At 45.9% G+C, this 22,981-nt stretch overlaps 1 protein-coding gene across 2 annotated transcripts in view; it reads right to left on the bottom strand.

The window, feature by feature from the left end:
* RAP2C (RAP2C, member of RAS oncogene family) overlaps positions 1-19,823 on the bottom strand; it is a 33,911-nt gene extending 14,088 nt beyond the window's left edge. Inside the window, exons 1-3 of one of the 2 annotated variants that reach the window (XM_029606684.1) lie at positions 19,676-19,823; positions 18,729-19,216; positions 15,829-16,148 (exon numbers count right to left, since the gene is read on the bottom strand). In XM_029606684.1, the coding sequence (XP_029462544.1) occupies positions 15,870-16,148; positions 18,729-19,040 (591 nt within the window). In that variant the 5' untranslated portion in view covers positions 19,041-19,216; positions 19,676-19,823 and the 3' untranslated portion in view covers positions 15,829-15,869. Of the gene's footprint in view, positions 1-15,828; positions 16,149-18,728; positions 19,217-19,337; positions 19,627-19,675 lie in introns of those variants that run through there. The other variant, XM_029606685.1, reaches the window with a different exon arrangement.
* Positions 19,824-22,981: the final 3,158 nt, after the last annotated feature.

Genomic DNA, 22,981 nt, shown 5'->3' with positions numbered 1-22,981 from the left:
GCTCCAGAACGTCCTCTGGCAGTGGATATAACTTATCCATGGCTTTTGCCACTTTTAGGCCCAAATCCGGAGTATCCCACTCCTTAAAAGTAAATCCGAGGCCGAGAAGTCCAATGGAAAAGCCGAAGGCGGACCCCGGAGCCCCAAGACTAAGGGATCTGTCTGCCCAAGACGAGACAACCTGTGGGAGCGGAATTCCCAGCTCTCCCAGGATCTCTGGAATGAGGGGTTCTAACTCATCCTTCCGGAATAACCTGACTACCTTCGGATCATCCCCCTCAGCACCATGGGGTGCTCCAGAACCTTTAGCCCCCGGCTCTCCGTCCCCCTCAACCCCCCTCGGGGGCTGGGACGGAAACTCCAGATCCTCCGTCAGCTCCTCTGACTCCTAAGAGGAGTCCGGATGACCCTCTGCCCCCCAGGAGCGAAGGGGTCTGGCCCGAGCCGTCCCCCCATACCGGGCTTCAGTATTTTCTCCGCCGGAGCCCCAGTCTCAGAGGCAGGGGTCCCTTGTGTCCTCTTTCTGGCCAGGCGCCGGGCCTTAAAGGCCTTGTGCATGAGCAGTACGAACTGTGAATTAAAAGAGGAGTCAGAGGAGCCTTCCTCGTCACCCCCTTCCCCGGGGGAATCCTCACTAAGCGCCCTGGCCCCTGCTGGCCTTTCATAGAAACATAGAAATGACAGCAGAAGAAGACCAAACGGCCCATCCAGTCTGCCCAGCAAGCCTCACACATTTTTCTCTCATACTTATCTGTTTCTCTTAGCTCTTGGTTCTATTTCCCTTCCACCCCCACCATTAATGTAGAGAGCAGTGATGGAGCTGCATCCAAGTGAAATGTCTAGCTTGATTAGTTAGGGGTAGTAGGGGTAGTAACCGCCGCAATAAGCAAGCTACACCCATGCTTATTTGTTTTACCCAGACTATGTTATACAGCCCTTATTGGTTGTTTTTCTTTTCCCATGCCGTTGAAGCAGAGAGCCATGCTGGATATGCATCGAAAGTGAAGTATCAGGCACATTTGGTTTGGGGTAGTAACCGCCGTAACAAGCCAGCTACTCCCCGCTTTGTGAGTGCGAACCCTTTTTTCTTCTCCCCTGCCGTTGAAGCAGAGAGCTCTGCTGGATGTGTGAAGTATCAGTTTTTCTTCAGCCCTGCCGTTGAAGCAGAGAACTATGCTGGATATGCATTGAAAGTGAAGTATCAGGCTTATTTGGTTTGGGGTAGTAACCGCCGTAACAAGCCAGCTACTCCCCTCTTTGTGAGTGCAAATCCTTTTTTCCATATTTCCTCTTGCTGTTGAAGCTTAGAGTGATGTTGGAGTCACAGTAACCATGTATGTGTTTGTTTATTGAATAAGGGTATTGTTTCCAGGCAGTAGCCATCATTCTGGCGAGTCCCCCACTCTTCATTGGCGGCCTCTTGAATTTATGGATCCACAGTGTTAATCCCACGCCCCTTTGAAGTCCTTCACATTCCAGGCATCCACCACCCTCTCCGTGAAGAAATACTTCCTGACGTTGGTTCTGAATCTTCCTCCCTGGAGCTTCAAATCGTGACCCCTGGTTCTGCTGATTTTTTTCCTACGGAAAAGGTTTGTCGTTGTCTTTGGATCATTAAAGCCTTTCAAGTATCTGAAAGTCTGTATCATATCACCTCTGCTCCTCCTTTCCTCCAGGGTGTACATATTTAGATTCTTCAATCTCTCCTCGTACGTCATCCGATGAAGATCCTCCACCTTCCTGGTCGCCCTTCTCTGTACCGCTTCCATCTTGTCTTTGTCTTTTTGTAGATACGGTCTCCAGAACTGAACACAGTACTCCAGGTGAGGCCTCACCAAGGACCTGTAACAAGGGAATAATCACTTCCCTTTTCTTACTCGATATTCCTCTCTCTATGCAGCCCAGCATTCTTCTGGCTTTTGCTATCGCCTTGTCGCATTGTTTCGCAGACTTCATATCATTAGACACTATCACCCCAAGGTCCCTCTCCTGCTCCGTGCACATCAGCCTTTCCCCCCCCCATCGAATACAGTTCATTCGGATTTCCACTCCCCATATGCATGACTTTGCACTTCTTGGCATTGAATCTCAGCTGCCATATCTTCGACCATGCTTCCAGTTTCCTTAGATCCCGTCTCATTCTCTCCACTCCTTCCGGCGTGTCCACTCTGTTGCAGATCTTAGTGTCATCCGCAAAAAGACAAACCTTACCTTCTATCCCGTCCGCAATGTCGCTCACAAAGATATTAACAGGACCGGTCCCAACACCGATCCTTGCGGTACACCACTTAAAACCGCTCTCTCTTCAGAGAAGGTTCCATTTACCATCACACATTGTCTTCTGTCCGTCAACCCATTTGCAATCCAGGTCACCACCTCGGCACTCACTCCTAAGCTTCTCGTTTTATTCAGTCTCCTGTGCGGAACCGTATCAAAAGCTTTGCTGAAATCCAAGTATATGATATTGAGCGCTCTTCCTTGATCCAATTCCTTGGTTACCCAGTCAAAAAAGTCAATCAGATTTGTCTGACAGGATCTTCCCCTGGTGAATCCATGTTGCCTCTGGTCCATCAATTCTCCGGACTGTAGATAGTTCACTATTCTCTCTTTCAGCAGTGACTCCATTACTTTTCCCACCACCGAAGTGAGGCTAACTGGTCTGTAGTTGCCAGCCTCCTCCCTGTTCCCACTCTTGTGAAGCGGGACCACCACCGCTCTTCTCCAATCACTCGTTTCCCCCCCCCCCCCCCTGCAGGCCTCTGCTGGGGGGACAAACGCGGCGGGTCCACAAACTCCCCGCTACCTCGTAGGCCCGCGCTTGTCTCGGCTGTCCGAGAAAATGGCCGCCGCTCCCGCTGAAAACGCGCTTAAAATGGCTGCCGCCCCCGGCAGTGCCGAAGACGACCGCTCCGAGAACGTCAAGACCGGTGCGGAGGACCCAGCGTGAGACTGTTTACCCCTCCAGGCTCCCGATGCCGATCCTCCCTCTCCGCCGCCCACACATCCAGAGCACAGGCTGTCTCGCGACAGCCGCGCTGCCGCAGGCCCTGCAAGCAGCCTGCCTGGGCATGATGTCGGTGAGGAGCGGGAAGGGGAAGCCCGCGAAGAAGAAAAAAATTCCCCCCCCCCCCCGAGCCCTCCCCTGATCGCCGCGCCACCAGTCACCGCGAGGAAAGGGAGAAACTGACAGGAACAGCACAACTATCACTCACACAAACAGGTTCACCTTTTTTTTTTTTTTTAAACTTTACCTCGGATCCGGAGCCGGCTGGGGGGAGTGAGCCGGGAACCCCGGTGTCACCCCCAGACCTGTAAGTGCCGGTATATGGGGCTCCCCCACTCCTCGGCAGCCTCTACCAGGGGGAACGGTCCCCTCAGGATCCTACCCTCCCCTGGGAGGCGGGGACTGGGACCAGCAGGCAAGCCTCTGCGGTCCTTCCCCTCCTGAAACACAGCACCTACCTGCTAACTTTTTTTTTTTTTTTTTTTAAACACACCTAAACTTAGGCCCTATACAGACTGTAGGTTTTGCACCCTCTCCACCTGCTAGGAGACAGAAGAATACTGCCAGACTGTAGGTGGCACCAGCCTAGATATAGGCGGAGTTTTGTTTTTTGTAAACTTCTGTCTCCATCTGCTAGAGGGGGGAGGGGCAAAACCCAGGAGTCTGGACTGATCCTGGTACGTACAGGGAACGACTATTGGCCTTCCCCCATGTTCTACTTTAAAAGCTTTTCTCCCCTTTTTGAAGGTTAGCTTCAGCAGCTTGGCTCCACCCTGGTTAAGGCAGAGCCCATCCTTTCAGAACAGGCTCTCCCTTTTCATATAAACTGCCCAGATCCAAACAAAAAACAAAGCTCTCTTCCCTGCACCATCATCTCATTCATGGACTGAGGGCTCTGGAGCTCCTCCTGCTTCTAATGTTCCTGTGCCTGGGAGAGGGAGTATTTAAGAGAATGCAATCCTGGCATTCCTGGATTTCAATTTTCTACCTAAGAGCTTAAATTTGGCTTCTAGAATCTCCTTGCCATGTCACTGGTACCCACATGTACCAGGACAGTTCTCCTTCCCTGCACTAACTAGGTGACCCACAAGGTCCACCACCTTTGCACCAAGCAGGCAAGTTACCAAGTGATTCGCACATCCAACCACAGCACTGTCTCTATTCCTAATCAAATCACCAACTACAATGGCCAACCTAACCCTTCCCTCTTAAGCACTAGATCTGGGAGACTCATTCGTGGTGCAAGAGGATAATGCATCACCTGGAGATCAGGTCCTTGCTACAGATCACTTCCTGCCACAGAGTAATGCTCTCTGATCAGATGACTGTTCCTCCAAAGCTGCTCAGGGGCTGCTGGACAGGAGTTGGGACTTGAGCTATTGTGACCCTGAAGGTCTCTTCTATATACTTGTCTACCTCAGCTCCTCCACAGATCTGACTTGTTCCCTTGAAAACCAGGAGCCCTTTATACTGGGTACACACATACAGCTTCTCACCAACAGGTAGATAATCATAAATGCAGCACTATGCAAAAGACAGCTAGCCCCCCATATTGCTTCTGGACTTCTATCCACATTTTCACATTGTTGAGTTCTTAGTTAATTTAGGTTTCTATGGGAGTGGGAATGTGTAAACCAGACTTTCAAATGTATGTGGTATATTTAATGTTAATTTGGCAATGACCTGCAAAGGGACAAATCTAACTGATAAGGGCTAGGTCACCCCTAGATAAATCCCCAGCTGATTTTTGATGTGAAAATATAACTTATGGGATAAGAGTTTATAAATTAAAAAATGACCTTTGGGGAGGGTAGGAGGGAAAGGGACACAAAGAAATTATCTTCCTCTCCCAGCTTTTAATCAAAGAACAAACATTAAGAGTTAAAAGTTTACCCCACAATTTCACTAACATTATAGAGAAGGAAAATGAGGACATTTTTCTTCTACAAATAGGAAGAGTAGGTTAGTAGCTAGAGTAGCAGGCTGAGAACCAGGGAAGACAGGGTTCAAATCCTGCTGACATCTGTTGTGACCCTAGGTAAGAGTCACTCCATCCCCCATTGCTTCAGGTACAACCTTATACATGGGGACAGGGAAATACCCACAGTACCTAATTGTATTAGTAGCTCAAGGTATGTTACAAAGTCATGAGCTAAATATAAAATTAAATAAATCCCACAAACACTCTACAAATTAAGATTTGAGCCTTGAATTTGATATTTAAGCTCAGCTGTTTTAGGTTCATTGGATGAGCCAATGAGAACACAGATTTGGAAAGTGAGGAAGCAGAGCTATCTTCCACTGAGCTCTGCAACTGAACACTGCTGGGAGAAGCTCATATTGCACACTGTGCCATCAAATGCACTGCTAAAACCAAGATAAAACAAGAACATAGCAATATATATATTATACCTTGACTAGAGATAAGCATTTTAGTTACAAAAATGCTAATCTGAATACAGGAAAACTTTTCCCCCCCAACATTGTTCTTAGTGCTAGTAATTTCTCAACAGTAATGATACCATTTTTTGGGGGTGTCTGGAAGATTCCTCTTGCTCCTTTGGGCTTCCAACTCAACTGGAAACATGGCAGGGATCTGGCAGCAGGCGCATTTATCCACAGCTATCTGGGGATTTTTAATACCCTATTCCCTCCCCCCCCCCCCATCACAATTCACCTAGCCCCAGTCATTGCAGTAACAGTCCCGAGCTGGGGGCCCTGCACTAGGGCACCTTCCACAACACTGCAAACATGGGTCTTAAATCCATCCACTAGGTGTCACCACTGCATAACTGCTGACATTCCCTCACCCCAGGAACTGTGCATCCTCAACTGGCTTGGGAAGCAGAAATCCTGTCCCAGGAACTGAATCCAAGCCCTCTGTATGGCACGGAACAGCACTGCCATGAGCCACCTGATTGGCTGAAGATACCCTTTTTTTTTTATACTTCAAATGCTTTATGACCTGCCACGTGGGCTATGCAAGGCTGTTAACACACTGCTGAAACAAAAGTTAAAACAAATGTTTTAGACATGCATATTCCACATGCACAGCTCAGCCCTTTGAAAACCACTAAGGAAACATTCATTGTTCACAATCAGACTGCCTGATCAACTGAGCATCATTAATCTCATTCTGCTTTTGTGCCAAGTACATGAAGAGAAAAACCCATACAAGTACAAATGGTTTCCCAACTCTGCACAGGTTGCGAGCATCTCAGTCTGAGGCCTTAGCTGACAAGCACTTCCAAAGATAGGATTTTACAAGCCTAAACATCTCAGTCACTGTTGATTTGATGGTCTATCATCACTGCCCAAAATGAGACCAACCTTTTTTTATGCACCTTGTAGCACAACTCCCCCCCCCACATACACACACAAACTGATTCTACAACTAAAAGAATTTAAAAGTTGAAACAGAATTGAGGCAATCAGATTGTAAAAATGAAACCATATTACTTTAAGATCAAGGCCACTGAATTAAAAATTTGTATACTGGCAAATGTTACACATGGTAGGGTATGGATTAGAAGCATTTGTACTATATAAAAAGAGTACTCAGAAAACTATAAAATTTAGAAACTATTCTGCATAGTCCTGAGAATGCTTTTCTCTAGGGCAAAAAGGACAAAGAACATAAGGAATTCTACCTCTTGTAGAACAGGTAAAGTGCATGCTATTAATGTTTTATATTAAAGGTCTTACACTTGCATTTCTACTTATTTTCATTAAGTGAATTGTTCTTCAAAACTGACATTTACTAAATTATGAATGTGGTAAAAGTTTTAAAAAGATATTCTCCCTAGGTGGAACCCTTACATTATATGTAGGCCACAAGGATGCAGAAATAACTGGGCCTTAAGATCACGACTCAGTATAAATTACAGTATTACAAGAGGTTATGAGATGCTTTCATTTAGCTTTTAAATCTCTTACTAGGGGGACTTCCAGGCATGCTCTGAGCTAACGGGTTGTGCGAGGTTGAGCTCCTGCTGGGCCTGCTTCATTCCACGTTGTTACATTTTCCTTAAACTCTGTTCAGCGACACCACAGCGTGTAAGGATGTTAGTCAAACTTACAACCTGTACTGTGGGCAGATAGAAGTACTAAAACAAAAAAAAAAAAAGCTGTTAAAACTAAACAGAAAGAGAGAAAGCAGGACAACATGGCAACCTTTTTCTTCCGGGTCCGCGCAGACAGGCAGAAGAGCATCTGGAGGTGACTTTCTTCGCCCTGCCAGTCTTCCTGTTGTGAGGTGCCACGCGCACACAAGGTTAGAGGGAATAGCGGCCAGCACACAGCATAGGATCAGCATGTGTTCCTGCTCAGCCGCCGGTAGGATGAAGTCCACTGGCTGCCGCATGGGCCTCCATATGTGGGCCATCAGCACCCCCCCCCCCCCCCATGGCCCTGCAACTCATGGGCATTGGCGCTCCCTGTGCCCTCCTCAGTATGCCACTGCTCGGCATGAAATGTAAATAGGCCACCATAAAAGCTGGTTAGGTACATTGCCCTCAGTCCAGCCCTGGCAAAAAGCGGCAGACATGCTCTGATCATGCACCTACATGATTTCACTGAGAAGCAGGTGATATTAAAAATGCTGCTCATGCAGCTGATCTCATATACCAAGGTGCCAAGATCATCATCTCCCCAGACTTTTCGTTGAACCTACAAAGGCAGACAGGCATTTGGCGCAGTGCAAAAAAAAGGCCTTCAAAGCCTTGGCGTGAAATATGCCACGGTGTATCCAGCCAAATTGAGAGCGACGGCCCACAATGTGGACGATATGTGCATTAGAAGGAGAACTCCTCTTCGAGAGCTGCACACATGTGGCCTCGACTTGGGGTTCAGCCTAAATGGATTCTGTTCTACGATGCTGCGGCCCGACCTTTCCTGGCAGGGCGGCCCACCTGGCTTCTTGCGCGTGAAGGAAGTTCCCAATTCAACCCATCAGATGTCCTATTGAGGCATCTGCGTGGGAGAGGTTTGGTGGTTTATTTTTTGATCTTTTTAAGGGGATATAGCAGTTTGCCTGCTGATTTAATTTGTTTGGCCAGAGCTGCCACTTCAATAGGCTCCTGCGTTTTCCACGTGGAGCTCCACTGCCGTGAGGCTTACAGATCATTGTTTGTGACCTTTGTGCAGCACAGTGATCTGTTTTCAACTTCTTTTTTACCCAATCATTCGATATGCACTTCATGCATTCACTGAGTGTCTGGCAGCGGGTGTACATGTAACTGTCAGGTTGTCTATTCTTCCCCGTCTTGCAGCATTATGGAATTACAACTGGCAGTGGCAAAGGGGCATATCTCTGATGGAGACTCCCTCTTTTTTGTTTTATTTTTGTTTTGATCTTCCCCTGGGACTGAACAGATTTGAGCCACTGCAAGTAGATCTTGACATCATATTTCATTCAAAAAGTGGTTTATGTTCTGTACTGTCCCACCAGACTTATAAATATGTACCCTGTCTCTGCTTTTGGGGTTCTCCCTTTGCCTAACCCCCCTGTTCACAGGCAGGGCTATGTTGGGGAGTGGGTGGGTGTCTGGGTGATTATCTCTAGTTTCCAATTGACCCCTAGGGTCCTGATTCATGTCCCACCTGGGGGTGGCAGGATAGGTGTTATGTATCCAGCCTTACTGTAGTACTGACACTGGGCTTTATTGGTTGGGTTAAGGTTGAGCCTCTTAAGAAGAGGAAGAGAATTTGGGGAGTTGATTGTTTTGGTGTTGAGATTTAAAAAAGCATGCTTTTTTCATATACTCATGGTATGTGCAGCGGGACATAGTACTGCAATGAATGCTAATTCCATATCACATGAATAGGGACCTTCATTTTTCCCTGGAATTTATGAGAGAGTTTGACAAAACCAGGAAAACGTTTGAAAAAAAAAGACTCCATTTTCCAGGTAGAGTATATTTTGGTGGACAAAAGCCAGAAAAATAAGAAGTATTCTCTCAACCCTCCACTGAGCAGCATCCCCATCTCTACCCCCATAACCTGCCTAGCATGTCCCTCTCTCCCCACCAGACTGCAATAGTGTTCATCCTTACTGGCATTCATCCAGGCTTCTCTCCTACAGCTTTTACCGAGGCTCCTGTGCTCTGCATATCTACTTTTGTGCAGGGCCAGGAAGCCTGCCGAGGGCCGCTTCTGATGCATAGGGCCTGCTTCAAATGCATTCATGGCACCACTCATGGCTCCTTGGGAGGTGAGAAAGCAGCAATTGAAACGCACAATGGGCAGCACTGAAAGGTAAGTAGTTTCACTGGTATAGGGTGGGACTGGAAATAGAGCATACTCTTTGGCCTATCCTGGCTTCCAGCAGTAGCTCTGAAGCAACTTTTTAATCATCCTAAAATTAAGGTTTAAACTAAATTGTCACCTTTGGAAAAATTTGGGAATTTATGGGTGAAAATCAGTTTAAACTGAAAACGAAGGACCCTGCACGAGATACAGGATTGTGGATAGATGCAACAGGGAAAAGTATATTTGGGTGTGGTATTATAATAATGACACTGATGAGGGACTGCTGGATTTATGGCAGGTCTGATTAAATGTGTTTCCCTCAATATTCAGGGGATATAGTCAGTCAATCAAAAGAAAAACATTACAGTTTGCCCAAAGTAGTAAGGTTCATATTCTTTTATTACAGGAGACTCACGACCAATTTGGAGCATGAAAGCTAAAGGGCTGTAATACTCCTATAACACACGGAGTAGAGGAGTCTGTCTGAAGATAAAATATACCATTTACTCTGAAAGATGCAAAGAGGTGATGTGTTATCTTAGACTGCTTTATATACTTTGTTAAGCTTACTCTGGTGAACATATAGGCCCTTACTGAATTTTACAGACATTTCACTGACATGTTGGCCATTTTTGGTTTTGGACAATTGATAATTGGGGGCAGCTGGAATGTTTGTATAAACTCAGATCATCTAATCCTAGATCTGGGTCCTAAATCATGCCCAACCATATGGAGCTCCTTTTAATGCTTATAATTTCTTTATACAAGAAATTAAATGTTTTAGGTCCCCACACATAACACCTATAGAAGGCTGGACTACTTCCTCTGTTCACCAAACCTGGTAGCTCATGGTCAAGATAGATCTTATCAAGTGTCATTTGTGACCATAATCCAGTCCAGATTGACATTTACATTAACCCTCTCGGACATCACAGTTTCACATGGAAATTGATATCACTGTTGGGCGATAAAGATTTTCCCAAAGTACTGCAGGCAGTGATTTCTGAATTTGATGTCTGCAACCCTGAGGCATGTTATTCTCTGGTCTAGCTATGGGAAACTTTTAAAGCTTTCCTAAGAGGCAAAACTATCAGTTATTTGAGTTTCCTTAAAGGATTCAAGCAAAGAGTAGCCTTGCTGATGACTAATATTAAGTAACTGGAAGAACACAAAGCAACTTGCTCCCCAAAAATGTATAAGCTGCTAGAAGCTAAACGTAAAGAGCTTCAAGCCTTGGAAGCTCACAAAATCAATAGGGCCCTTAAGTACATGAGACTCTGATTCTACAAACACAGGGATAAAAGCAGGGGCATTTTTAGCTCGTGCAGTGAAGAAAAAGCAACGTAGGTCACACAACACCTCAGTAAAACCATCTGGAGCTAAAACTCTGGCTCCTGAAGAGAATGGGCACCTTTTTGTACAATATTATGCAGAGTTTTACTCTGAGCCTAATCCGGCCAATGCGGAGTCTGAGAAATTACTACTTAACAGATAATTTCCTTTTCTTTAGGATAGACAGATGAATCCAGAACCGGCAGGTTATGCACCTCTACCGGCAGATGGAGACAGAGCAAAGATGACATCACAGTATATAACACCCTGCAGTGATATCAGCCTGCCAGTATTCTCTACAAAAGCCAACTCTGGTTAGACTAACCAAAACGATTAACAACAGACAACCATTCTTGTACTCAGATAACAGGAACCACTGAGTTCAAAGAGTGTATTAACACTGGTCTAGGGACTGGATTAACACACTGAAACATGTAGCCACACAGGAGGACCATAACACAATCATTCAGCAGCCAAGGGTGGGAAGCTGGATTCATCTGTCTATACTAAAGAAAAGGAAATTATCAGGTGAGTAGTAATTTCTCATTTCTTAGCGTCTAGACAGATGACTCCAGAAGAGTGGGATGTATCCAAGCTACTCCCGAATAGGCAGGAGGCTGTCCGCGATCCAGTCAAAACCACACATGCAAAGGCTGCGTCCTACCTGGAAAAGGTGTGTAAGGAGGACCATGTCGCAGCTCGGTAAGTGTCGACAGGAGACAATCTAACCTCTGCCCATGACACTGCCTGAGCCCTAGTAGAATGACCCCTAACCTGACCAGGCAATGGCTGTTCAGCATCCACATACATGGCCATGACTACTTCCTTAATCCAGAGAGCTACTGTAGCTCACAAAGACGGCTCACCTTGTTTCCTACCACTGTGGAGAACAGGCAATCCGTCTTCCTGAGAGATCTAGAAGCCTCCAGATACCTCACGATGTCTCTTAATATCCAAGGGTCGCAATAGGTAATACTCCTCTGCATCTCTTTCCCTATCCAGAGAAGGCAGGGAAATGGACAAATTCAAATGAAAATCTGAGACTTTTGGCAAAAAGGAAGGAACAGTATGTAGCTGAATCTCCCCGGGTGTCACTCGGAGGAACAGCTCCTGGCAAGACAAGGCCTGCACTCTGATATTCTACATGCCGAACAAAATCACTACTAGAAAGTTTTCAAGGTCAGTAACCACAAGGAGAGGCTATGTACTGGACAAAATGTAGGACTCTAAGAAATACAAAACCTGATTAAGACTCTACAAGGGCACCAGTAACCACAAGGGATGTTGAAGATGTTTCACTCCTTTCAAAAAAACAGGCCATATCTGAATGAGTCAACAAGGGTGCCCCATTCCCTTGACTCCAAAACTTAGGTGTCCCAAACATAGGCGCACAATCCTGTGCCTGATGAGCACCCAAAAAACTGAGCACTCTCAATGCAGCTCAGATAGGTGCGTGCACGCCTGTGCGTACAAACTCAAGTCACTGCTACCACCTAGATGCCCAAGGAGGCATCCAACAACTGGACTCAATCTGGACACACAGCCGAATGCACTTGCACAAATGGAGGGTCCTGAAGGCAGTCTAACACAGGAAAAGGCGGGGAAAATGCTGCTGAGGACTACCACGCAGCGTACAGAGAAAAGCTTAACAACAAGGCCTAGACAAAAAGGGCTGCTCAACCCGCTGGGCTACCCATGTCCCTTAACCTCCCTTGGGGCATAAACAAACATTGGATCAGTGCACCGAGCACAGCCTGGAGTTAGGAGGAAGCCCTATAAAAAAAAAAAAAAATCCTCCACAGTTTTTAACCTTTACCTGAGCTCAGCCTGTCCCGGCTGAGTACAGAGTCTGTCTCTGGCTGTGGAGGGGGGGGGGAGAAAGAGGGCATATACCATAACTGCCACACTGATTCCTGCACTTGCTGCCTTTCAGCTGTTTAAACAGCTAAGTCCATGCTGGCTGAAAAAACAGCTACTAGACCAAGGCACTCAAATCAGTGACCACGGAAATCACCTCAGGCATTCTCAACTTGGGGAGGGACCATTTGATATCACTGCAAGAGAGTGGGGCAAATTAAAAAATGTTCCTTCTTTTTTCTCCCGCTAAAAAACTTAAAAGCAATCCCCAGTAGGGAGATGCACATCCATCTGCTGGAGACAGAATACTGGTGGGCTGTCACTGCAGGGGTATATATACTGTGATGTCAGCTTTGCTCCAGCTGCATACCCACTGGTTCTGAATTCATCTGCCTAGATGCTAACTCTGGTTTTCTCTCTCAATTGGATCTGCAGTCCTGACAGTAGCACAACAAAAGTTGTGGGCAGCTCCCAAATCTGCGCGTGAAATACAAATAGCCATACAAGTCTTGCCAGGTAGGAAATGTACAGGCCTTGATGGTTTTTTTTGGTTAGTTTTTTTTTTTATACATTCCCAAGCGGGGACTCAGAAAATCCAGTATCTAGACTGACATACTTCACTTATGAAGCAGTGTGAGTTGCTTGCACAACTAAGGTAGTTAGTTTGATCTGTTATAAGTTTTTTTCGGGTAATCCTAGTCCTGTTTTCTTTTCCTTGCTGTTGGCTCAAAGGCAGTATGATCATAACAGTTTTAGATTGCGTAAGAATTTTAGATTAAGAATTTCGTTCTTTTCCTTCCTCCTTTTTTTATGGTGCTATATCAGATTGTATAAAGATTATGGTTTAATCTTTGCATAATATACAGTAAAAAAAATTTTGGAGCATATTTTCATGGCAGATATAGCTCATGTATCATAATAAATTTTTTTGTCTTGCTAAAATGACGACTAATTGTCTGGCTATATGATTTAGTTAGGCCTCACTTTTTGTCTTTCTAATTATGTACAATCCAATTGTATATTTAGGTTTTTGTTTGCCACCTTGTTGCTACATAAAAGAATGTTTATGTAGTTTCATAATCATCAGAAGCAACTTGAGGTAAAAGTTTATATATATAATTTTTTTTTAATTATACATATGGATTTGCAATTTTGTTTCTAAAATTTTTTTTAATTTTTAAATTTTAATTTTTAGCCCCTGATGCAGCCTTACTTGGCGAAACTCGGCCGGAGTCGGGCTCTTTAATAGAATATATTAATAAAATATTTCCACAGCATAAGGTTGTCCCTTCCGGATATAGCTCCACTAAGGAGAAAAGCGACTAGGGAACGTCCTATCCTTGCCCATACCCTCAAGGCTTTGAAAAGTGAACAATTTAAATATAACCTGGTCTGGGGAATGTATCATCAATACTACAGAGTTAAATTTGATAGCTGTTGTCCTTGTATGCCTCTTATACTTGTACATTATACTGGATATTCTTTTATCTCCTACTGGGTAGCCTTGCTGTGCAGGGAGCCTGCTGCTATTACATTCTCTGTATGCCTTGAAAATTAATAAAGAATTTAAAAATCTTACTAGAATACTGTTGATACAAAAAGTGGCCTCTGAAAAGTACAACACTACACACAGAATTTAAAAAGATAAAATTGAGGGTCCAAGCTCTCCAACTCTGCTTATTTCCCATTGCATCCTATGGTAACCACAATGCCATCTTGCTAAATTAAAATATTTAACAAGATATTAAGTTATTGCAATTAAATCTGAAGTGGAAGGCAGGGAAGAGAAGCAGTTTTTCCAAGACCAGCAATTTATTCTTGTCTCTTTGGCATGCCAATTAAACCTCTGTATTAAAATTCTACTCAGTCTACAACACAAACTTTATGCACAATTATCTGAGATTTCTGTCCCATTTAAACCCCTCCTGTCCAGACCAGGCACTGCAACAATCTTTGACCAAAAGCCACAAATTGTGGCTCCCAACTCTATAATGTATGCACCCAGAGTCTAGCCAGTTGCTACCACCACTGTGCATTGGCTGAACTTATCTCAAGGGGCTATGAATGCACCTGTCACAGAAGTCACTGGTCCCAGGAACAGTTGCCAGAACTCAAATCTAGATCTCCTAAAGCAGTGGTTCCCAACTCTGCCCTGGGCACCTCCCAGCCAATCAGGTTTTCAGGATATCCACAATGAACATGCATGACAGAAAATATGCATGTCATGGAGGCAGTGCATGCAAATTCTCTCATATGCATATTCGTTGTGGATATCCTGAAAACCAGACTAGCTGGGGAGTCCCCAGGACAGGATTGGGAACCACTGTCCTAGAGAGTCACACTACCATTGAATCAAGTTGGTCATAATTAAATTAGAAATGAAAGAGAGGTTATGTTTTGCTACCATTACATTAACACAATATAATGGTGCCTGCCTGAGGTTAACTGGTAGCCATTTTGTAAAGCCGGAAGAGCAGGGCAAGAGTGACAGGATGACTTTTGCCCCTGGAAGACATGATGAGTAAAGTGCTGGGATGGGGGAGGTGTTGGATGATGTGGGGGTAACATTTCCTCAGAATTCCTTGATTTTTGGTTGTTTAGGGAGTGGTGGACAAGAATTTGCGGGTGTCAAGCTAGGGATGGGGATTGGGACTGTTCTGGGATCGGTGAGTGGAAGTCAGTATGCTGGGTTGAGTTGGGGGGGGGGGGTCAGGATGTACTGGTGTCAGGCAAGGGAGGAAGAACACTGGGACAGAGCTGGGGCAGGGAGGTCAAAGTGTGCAGGCGAGCGAGCATAGTCTGAGAAGAAGTGCTAAAGTAGGGCTGAGGAGAAAAACAATGAATAAGGGCCTCCGGGAAACTTCAACGGTTTTCAGCTAATAAAAAAAATTATTAATCTAGTACAGAGCTTTCCAAATCTGTCCTGTGACCCCCCAGTCAGCCAGGATATCAATACACACGATAGTTGTACAAACTGGTGTTCCAGTGTTTAAACTTTTTATATGCATATTCATTTCAGACATCCTGAAAATCTAACTGGCTGTGGAGTTGTCAGCAGAGGTCTGGGAAGCCCTGCTCTACTCTATGCATTCTCCATTTGACTTCTTAAATGCTTCATAAGTCAGATGTGTGCCAGGGTAGAGGTAAGATGGCAGTCACAACTCAAATATATCTGCTTTAATCGGTATACCATCTCTCCATCTAGGACAGATTTACTACCAAAGTTCACACCCTCATGAGCTTTCCATGATTATTTTACATGCAGGGCACTATTAACAAGCTTTGCTTATGACATGTTTTATTGACTGATAGTAAAAACACTTTAATAAAGTTGTGCCAATATCGTACAATATATTCTGCACTAGCCTGACAAACTTTCAACCAACCTGCTCTGTATGGCCATGATTGAGGTTCTTCTTTATCTTTCTCACTGAATGGTGCATGTTGTACAACACTGATCTTGTTTTTCAGGCAGAGACGCATAGTTCATTTGCCTTACAATCTCAGCAAACAGTTCATCCACCATGGTTTTACTCTTAGCTGATGTCTCCATGAATGGGCAACCCCACTCCTGAGCCAAAGATCTGCCTTCTGCAGAAGAAACCTCTCGTTCCGATTCCAGATCCACTTTATTCCCCACTAGGATTAGAGGAACCTTCTCATATCGCTTCACTCGGACAATTTGGTCCCTCATTGGCTTGATGTCCTGGATAACAATTACACAAGAAGATGCAAATTTCAAGTTTCAGCAATATGAACGTAGGTAAGTCATTTCAATTAAGAAAGCAAATAATTTAGTAGCTCAACTAATCAGTAAGCACACTGTGTCCCAAACTCATTTTTAAACTATTGTAAAAGAGTAGGGATGTGAATCGTTTTAGGACGATTAAAATTATCGTCCGATAATTTTAATATCGTCTTAAACCGTTATGGAACACAATACAATAGAGATTCTAAAACCCCCTAAAACCCACCCCCGACCCTTTAAATTAAATCCCCCACCCTCCCGAACCCCCCCCAAATGACTTAAATAACCTGCGGGTCCAGCGGCGGTCCGGAACGGCAGCGGTCTGGAACGGGCTCCTGAATCTTGTTGTCTTCAGCCGGCACCATTTTCCAAAATGGCGCCGAAAAATGGCGGCGGCCATAGACGAACACGATTGGACGGCAGGAGGTCCTTCCGGACCCCCGCTGGACTTTTGGCAAGTCTCATGGGGGTCAGGAGGCCCCCCACAAGCTGGCCAAAAGTTCCTGGAGGTCCAGCGGGGGTCAGGGAGCGATTTCCCGCCGCGAATCTGCCTTCAGAGTCTGACTAGAAATGAGGCTAAGAAAAGCAGAGGAATTCAGTGTGCCTTATTTTGGCCACAGTACATATTATACCAGAAAGCAAAACAATTAAGTAATTCATCAAATTCATATTTACATACTTGATGTTTGTAAGTTACACTACAGCACACTATTCCCAATCCATCAATTCATTGATGCCAAATGCTTTTTCTTGCCAGTAGGAAAGATATTTCAATTATAATTAATTCCAACATTAACAGTGATACAATTGAAAGAACCAATTTGGAAAAACCAAGTGAATAGCCTTAAAAAATGAAAGTGTCACATCAGCTGTGACCCAGTAAAAACTTGCTTGTCAGAATAAAACAGCAGAGAAAAGTTAACAGTATGTATAAGGAGATATCACCAGCAGAAAAAAAAGGATTAACATTGCCCTTGTATGTCACTAGTGAGACCAGATCTCTACTGTGCTCAGGTCTGGAGGGCATACCTTAGTAAAGATATTGATAGGATGGAAGCAGGTCTGAGAAGGGCTACAGAAATGGCAGAGAGTCTGCAACTCAGACAGGCTTAAGGTTTTTGCAAAATCTACTCACTGGAGGAGAAAAGGGATAAACAGAAATACAAATATTTAGCAGGCATTATCCATGAAAAAAAAAAATTAAAGGATGAGGAATCATAATATGAAGCTAGAAGAAAGGTTCAAAAGAAGATGCTTCTTTTCTGAGAAGTAGGTAGATACCTGCTATAGTCCCTTATCAGCACAGATGGTAGTAACCAAAGCTAACCAAATTTAAGCAAGCTTGTTGAAGACACAGAGGGCTGTGGGAAGGATGGGTGTGGAGGTAAACATAAGGGGTTAGTGTCTTGGGCTGTGGACCAATTGTAATATATATGCTCAATCATAGGTAACAGCAGAGGCCAAAAAAGGGAGAAGACGACGCTAACTTGGACAGAACAGCAGTAGGCCTGTGTTAAGTTCAAACAAGAGACAAGGTCAACCAACATGAAATGGTAAACAAAGCTTTGATGTCTTAAGTTTAATGGGGGCAAGAGGTGGCCAGTTTTCTAGCACGGATTACAGGTCAAGTTAGTTATGATTCCCAGCTAGGAAGGTGGGCAGATGTAACTCTTACCAAACAGGAGGATTAAACCACCTGCTTAAAAGAAGTACTTTTTTCTCCCATATCTGTACACCATGTGTTATACCACAGCATATTATCTTCACATATTTCCCAATCAACTGATTCACCAGTGCCAAGGTGGTGTTTTAATCCTCCTACACTGCCAACTACTAAGACATTTTTCCCAGTGGGACCCATACTAAACAGCTTCAAGGGACCATCCTAAACTCATAGCTCAGACATGCTTAGATCTTAGCCAAAAAGGTCAAGGAGAATATATGTTGCAGGTGGTGAAATGTATTGCTGATAGCTGGATGATATCCTTAGTACAATGAGGTACTGGGGCAAGGGTAAGAAAGGGGGATGTCATAGCTAGAAAAGTGATAGCGGTCAAGTTTGTATGGCTGATGGCGGAAGATACCGGTACCTTCAGCTAGTGTAGTGTTGGCAAGGACAACTGGGAAAACTAAGTAGGCTAAATGCTTCACATCTACTAGGTTATATTCTATATAACCAATAAAATGTTTTTGCATTAAAAAAAAGAAGTCAGTGAATCAGGATTTACTAGGGGGTCATAGAACAAGAAATTGGCAAGTTAAGGCAGAAGCAACGTCAGAGGCAGTAAGAGGGAAAGCAGGATGCTAGTAGCCGGTAAAATAGTATGAGAGTATAGTAATATTTTACCAGCATGAAATGTATTAAAAGTTCGTTTTAAGAGGTTTTACTTTGTGGTTAGCTCCATGACTGCAAACCCTCTAAGCATACAAAATGGAAAGGATGTGAGCCAGACCATAGACCTGTAATGCTATACCATCTTCATGAGTATATTTCATATCATACTTTGCTGGCGCACAACTGGTCCAAATTTTTCTTACCTGGAAAGATTGCTGATTAACCAGACTATACACCAGTATGAAACCCTGTCCGTTTTTAATGTAGAGATCTCTCATGGAAGCAAACTGCTCAGTCCCAGCGGTATCCAGAATTTCAAGTACAGAGGGTGACGAGTCCACTTCAATTTCTTTGCGATAAAAATCTTCAATGGTGGGGTCATATTTTTCGATGAAAGTCCCCGTGACAAACTGCACAGTGAGAGCAGATTTACCGACCCCTCCACTCCCTAGAACAACTACTTTGTATTCCCTCATTGGGGTTTTTTTTTCGTCCGCCAAGCAACATAAAAGCATACAATGAATGCAAGAGAACGTCCTCCCTCTGGGGAGATTTAATCTGCTGCCGCCGAGGTCAGTGGCAGGGTTTTCATGGCCGGCCAGGCTCGTGGTGAGAGGGGTTTGGAGGGCAGTAGTTACCCTCCCCCTGCAGCTCTTCCGTGACTCGCTCGCCGAGGTACAAGCACCGCACCCTGAAAAAGACACAGACATAAAAGCAAGAAAACGAAAGACCCCTTGTTTCCCCCGCCCCCCCTAATCCCTGTTTCCCAGAAGCAGTCGAGCCCCGTTTATGCAGCTCTGCTTTTTCCCCACCTGCCTTCGGCGCAGCCCGGGGCCCGCCCAGGGAGGCCTCAACCCGAGTAGCCCCCGCGAGGAAGCCGCGCCGGGCCCGGCCGAAGTGGGGGAAGGTTGGGGGGGGGGGGGTAAATTTTCCGTTGAGACAGGCACGGCCTCTCCTCCGCCTTCCCTTCCCGGGGGGGGGAGGTGAGAACGAGGAGGGCTTCGACTAGGGCCGGAAGCTGGAGGTGTCGCCCTGCGGCGGGGGGGGGGGGGCGCGCTGGGCCCGGTTCCGGCCGTTTACTCTGTGCCCAGCCCTCCGCCTTTCTCTCGCCACGGCGTCTAAGGGGGGGGTGGGACAGAACCACACGCACCGGAAGGAAGCGCCAGGCTGCCCCGAGAGAAGGCGAAGAAGAAACCCCCCGGCCGCGGAAAGAACAGCGCCCGCTCAAGCCCCGCCTCTTCCGGCGCAACGGGCAAACCGCTCCGACCTAGGACGCCCAGGAGCGGGGGGGTGGGGCTTCCGGGTTGTGCGTTTGTGTTCCATACCATCCAGCACGAGGTGTCGGGGCTATGAGCTGGCCCGGCGTGCGACGTGGTTTTTAATATGGGGGTGAGGAGGTGACGCGTTGTAACGCTACATGTGGGAGAGCAAAATGTGTGACACCGCGTTTGCAAGCATTCGGTGCTGGCCTGGAGGGCAAGGAACTGGGCCGAGGTCGGTCCCGCATGCGTTGTGCGGTCACCACCGACAGAGAGGCCAGAAGGGACTGAGAGCGAGGGGCCAAGGTTTTGGTTATGCTGCTGCCACCACTGCTGTCAGCAAAAGAAGTTCTCCCTCCACCCCGTCCAATGCAGAGTTGCTAGATCTGGAGTATGAAACTGGCTCATGGGAACCTCAAAACTATTTTATAAATGGGAAATTTAAGAGGAACTCAACCTGGGCACCAGTGAAACAAGTAAGGAAGTATGCAGAGGCATGGCTTCAGGAATGCTTTCCAACGTAGATTCCTAGAAGGCTGTGCTAGCACTAAAATCTTTTGCATGGGTTTTAGTTTACTCAGGTATAGGAAACCCATGCTGCTATGGGATGCAGTAAGCTAATGCCATGCAAATAAATCAGGAGTGAAAAAAAAGCACTGTAAAAATGTCTTAACCTCACAATCCACACTAATGCAGATAAAAGTGCTTTAAAAACAGGTGTTAGGAGACAGATGCTGGAAGGTGGAAGGAGTATGACCAAAATAGCCTTGCATGCAAAATTGATGCTGAGCATCCCAACTTGGGCACAATCTCACATACAAAGCCATTTGGACAAGGCATGCCAAGTGAAATCAAAGGGTAAGCTTTCTGTAGTGTTGTGGAGTGGAGGAGTAGCCTAATGGTCAGGCTGCATGGTAGGGAAAACAGGGTTCAAATCCTGTTGTCCCTCCTTATGTTCTTGTGCAAGTCACTTCGCCCTCCATTGTCTCAGCTACAAACTTAGTACCAGATTCACATGTGTAAAGGTAATATACTATTGTAGCAATTTCCAAAGCCATTTATGTGTGTAAAGTACACTTGCACAAGTAAATCCTATGGACAATTCAATGGCATATGTCATAGCAATTTTCAAAAGCCCACTAAAAAGCAGAATATAAAATAAATAAATCCCAGCTTGGTACAAAAGAGAGTGAACAGTTTAGCTGTTGGTAGCCACCCCAGAGACCTTACCCTTTGATTTTACTGGACATGCCTTGCTAAAATGGCCTTGCAAGTGATACTATGCGCAAATCAGGATGTACAATCCAATCTTGCATTCAAAGCCATTGTGCCATAGTACCAGTGCATATTGTTCAGCTGTAGAGGGCTGGCCCATAGACCTTTTGCTTAGATTTTACTTGCTATGTGTTGCCACAATGACCTTGCATACAAGATTGTGCCTAAAAATTGACATGCACTCCAGTTTTGAATGCAAGGCCATTGTGGCAAGGCATGACAAGTAAAATCAAAGGGCCGGATTTTAAAAGCCCTCCACGCGTAAATCCGGCCGTATTTATGTGCACAGGGCACTCGCACGCCAGTGCGCCTATTTTGCATAGGCCACTGGTGCGCGCATAGCCCCAGGATGCACGAAAGTCCCAGGGCTTCGTAAAAGGGGCGGGAGGGGTGTGTCTGGGGGCATGTCCGGGGGTCAAGGGGTGGTTTGGGGCGGGTCCGGGGGTGTGGCGCAGGCCCGCGGGCTTGGCCGAGGCCTCTGGACCAGCCCCCGGGTCGGGTGATGGCGCGCCAGCAGCCCGCTGGCGCACGCAGATTTACACCTGCCGCGGGTAGGCGTAAATTTGCCGACAAAGGTAGGGGGGGTTTAGATAGGGCCGGGGGGGTGGGTTAGGTAGGGGAAGGTGAGGGGAGGCGGAAGAAAAGTTCCCTCCGAGGCCGCTCCGATTTCGGAGTGGCCTTGGAGGGAACAGGCAGCACGCGCCGGGCTTGGCGCGCGCAGGTTGCACAAATGTGCACCCCCTTGTGCGCGCCGACCCCGGATTTTATAAGATACGCGCGTCTACGCGCGAACAAAAGTACGCGCTCGCTGTTTTTGAAAATGTACCCCAAAGTGTAAGGTACCTACAGCTGAACAATACATCCTCTACTGCTGTGCATCTCGGCTTGGCACAAACTTGTATTCAAGACAGTTCTGGCAAGGGAAAGAAAGGGAAGAGGGGCTATGAGTGAGAGGGGAAAAGGGAGGGAAGTAGAGAAGGAGCAAGAATGTATGGGATAGAGTCACAATGTGCTATTCACAGACTCCCACCATTCAGCCATCTCTCACTTCCTAAGAGGGCAGGCGCTAGGAAAGGATAAAAGGCAGGGTTGTCAGTTTTTTATTAATACTGGTATTTATCTGCCATTCCTTTGGGAATCCTGACCACTGCCTCTCTCTTTCCCATTTCAAAGATCCAGACTCCAAGGGACTCCTGTTCAACAAAACTCCAAAATAGGACCCTCCCCTTAGCCCTCTTAGTGATTGGAGTGGGGGTAGTGGTTTAGGGTATGAAGAGAGGGTATATAGGTGGGAGCACTCTTTCCCTCACATTATCACCCTTCTCATCACTGTATGTGAGGGGAAGGGGGTGTTTGTGGGGGGGGGGGGTGAGGTGGGGAGAGGGATGATGTTTAGGTAGGTGGTGGTATGAAGGGGTGTAAGAGTGAGTATGCATGCACTTCTTCCATCTTCCCCCTCCCCCTTTTTCACTACTCTTCTGCCCTCCTGTTGCCCCTTCCCTCCCTTGCAGTTTCTTGGTTTCTACTGTTCTTTTTCCACAGTGACTCACTTCTGGTATTTAACAAGGTTATTTTGCATGGAAAAGTTCTGTGCTAAAACAGAAGTTAAAACCAGCACTAAAATTAGCACAGGTGCATACAACTCCCAATGTCAATGAAGGTATTAGATATTTCCCAGCAATGCAGGAGTATACTAAAGAGCAGACAGCTTAAGGCCCTTTTTTCTTAATGCTGGAAATTCAACTCCTGGGACTGAGGTGGAGTAAAAGTTAACTCACATTTTCCTAGTGTGTAGCAGATGGACTCAGGACCAGTGTGTTTATGCTTCCCTGCCAGCAGGTGGAGACGGAGCAAGCTGACATCACAGTACGTATACTCCTGCAGTGACATCAGCCCGCCAGTATTCTTCGTCTCCAGTAGAT

This window comes from Rhinatrema bivittatum, chromosome 6 (assembly GCF_901001135.1).
Source record: "Rhinatrema bivittatum chromosome 6, aRhiBiv1.1, whole genome shotgun sequence".
Lineage (NCBI taxonomy): Eukaryota > Metazoa > Chordata > Amphibia > Gymnophiona > Rhinatrematidae > Rhinatrema > Rhinatrema bivittatum.
This window is presented reverse-complemented; position numbering and strand designations above follow the sequence as displayed.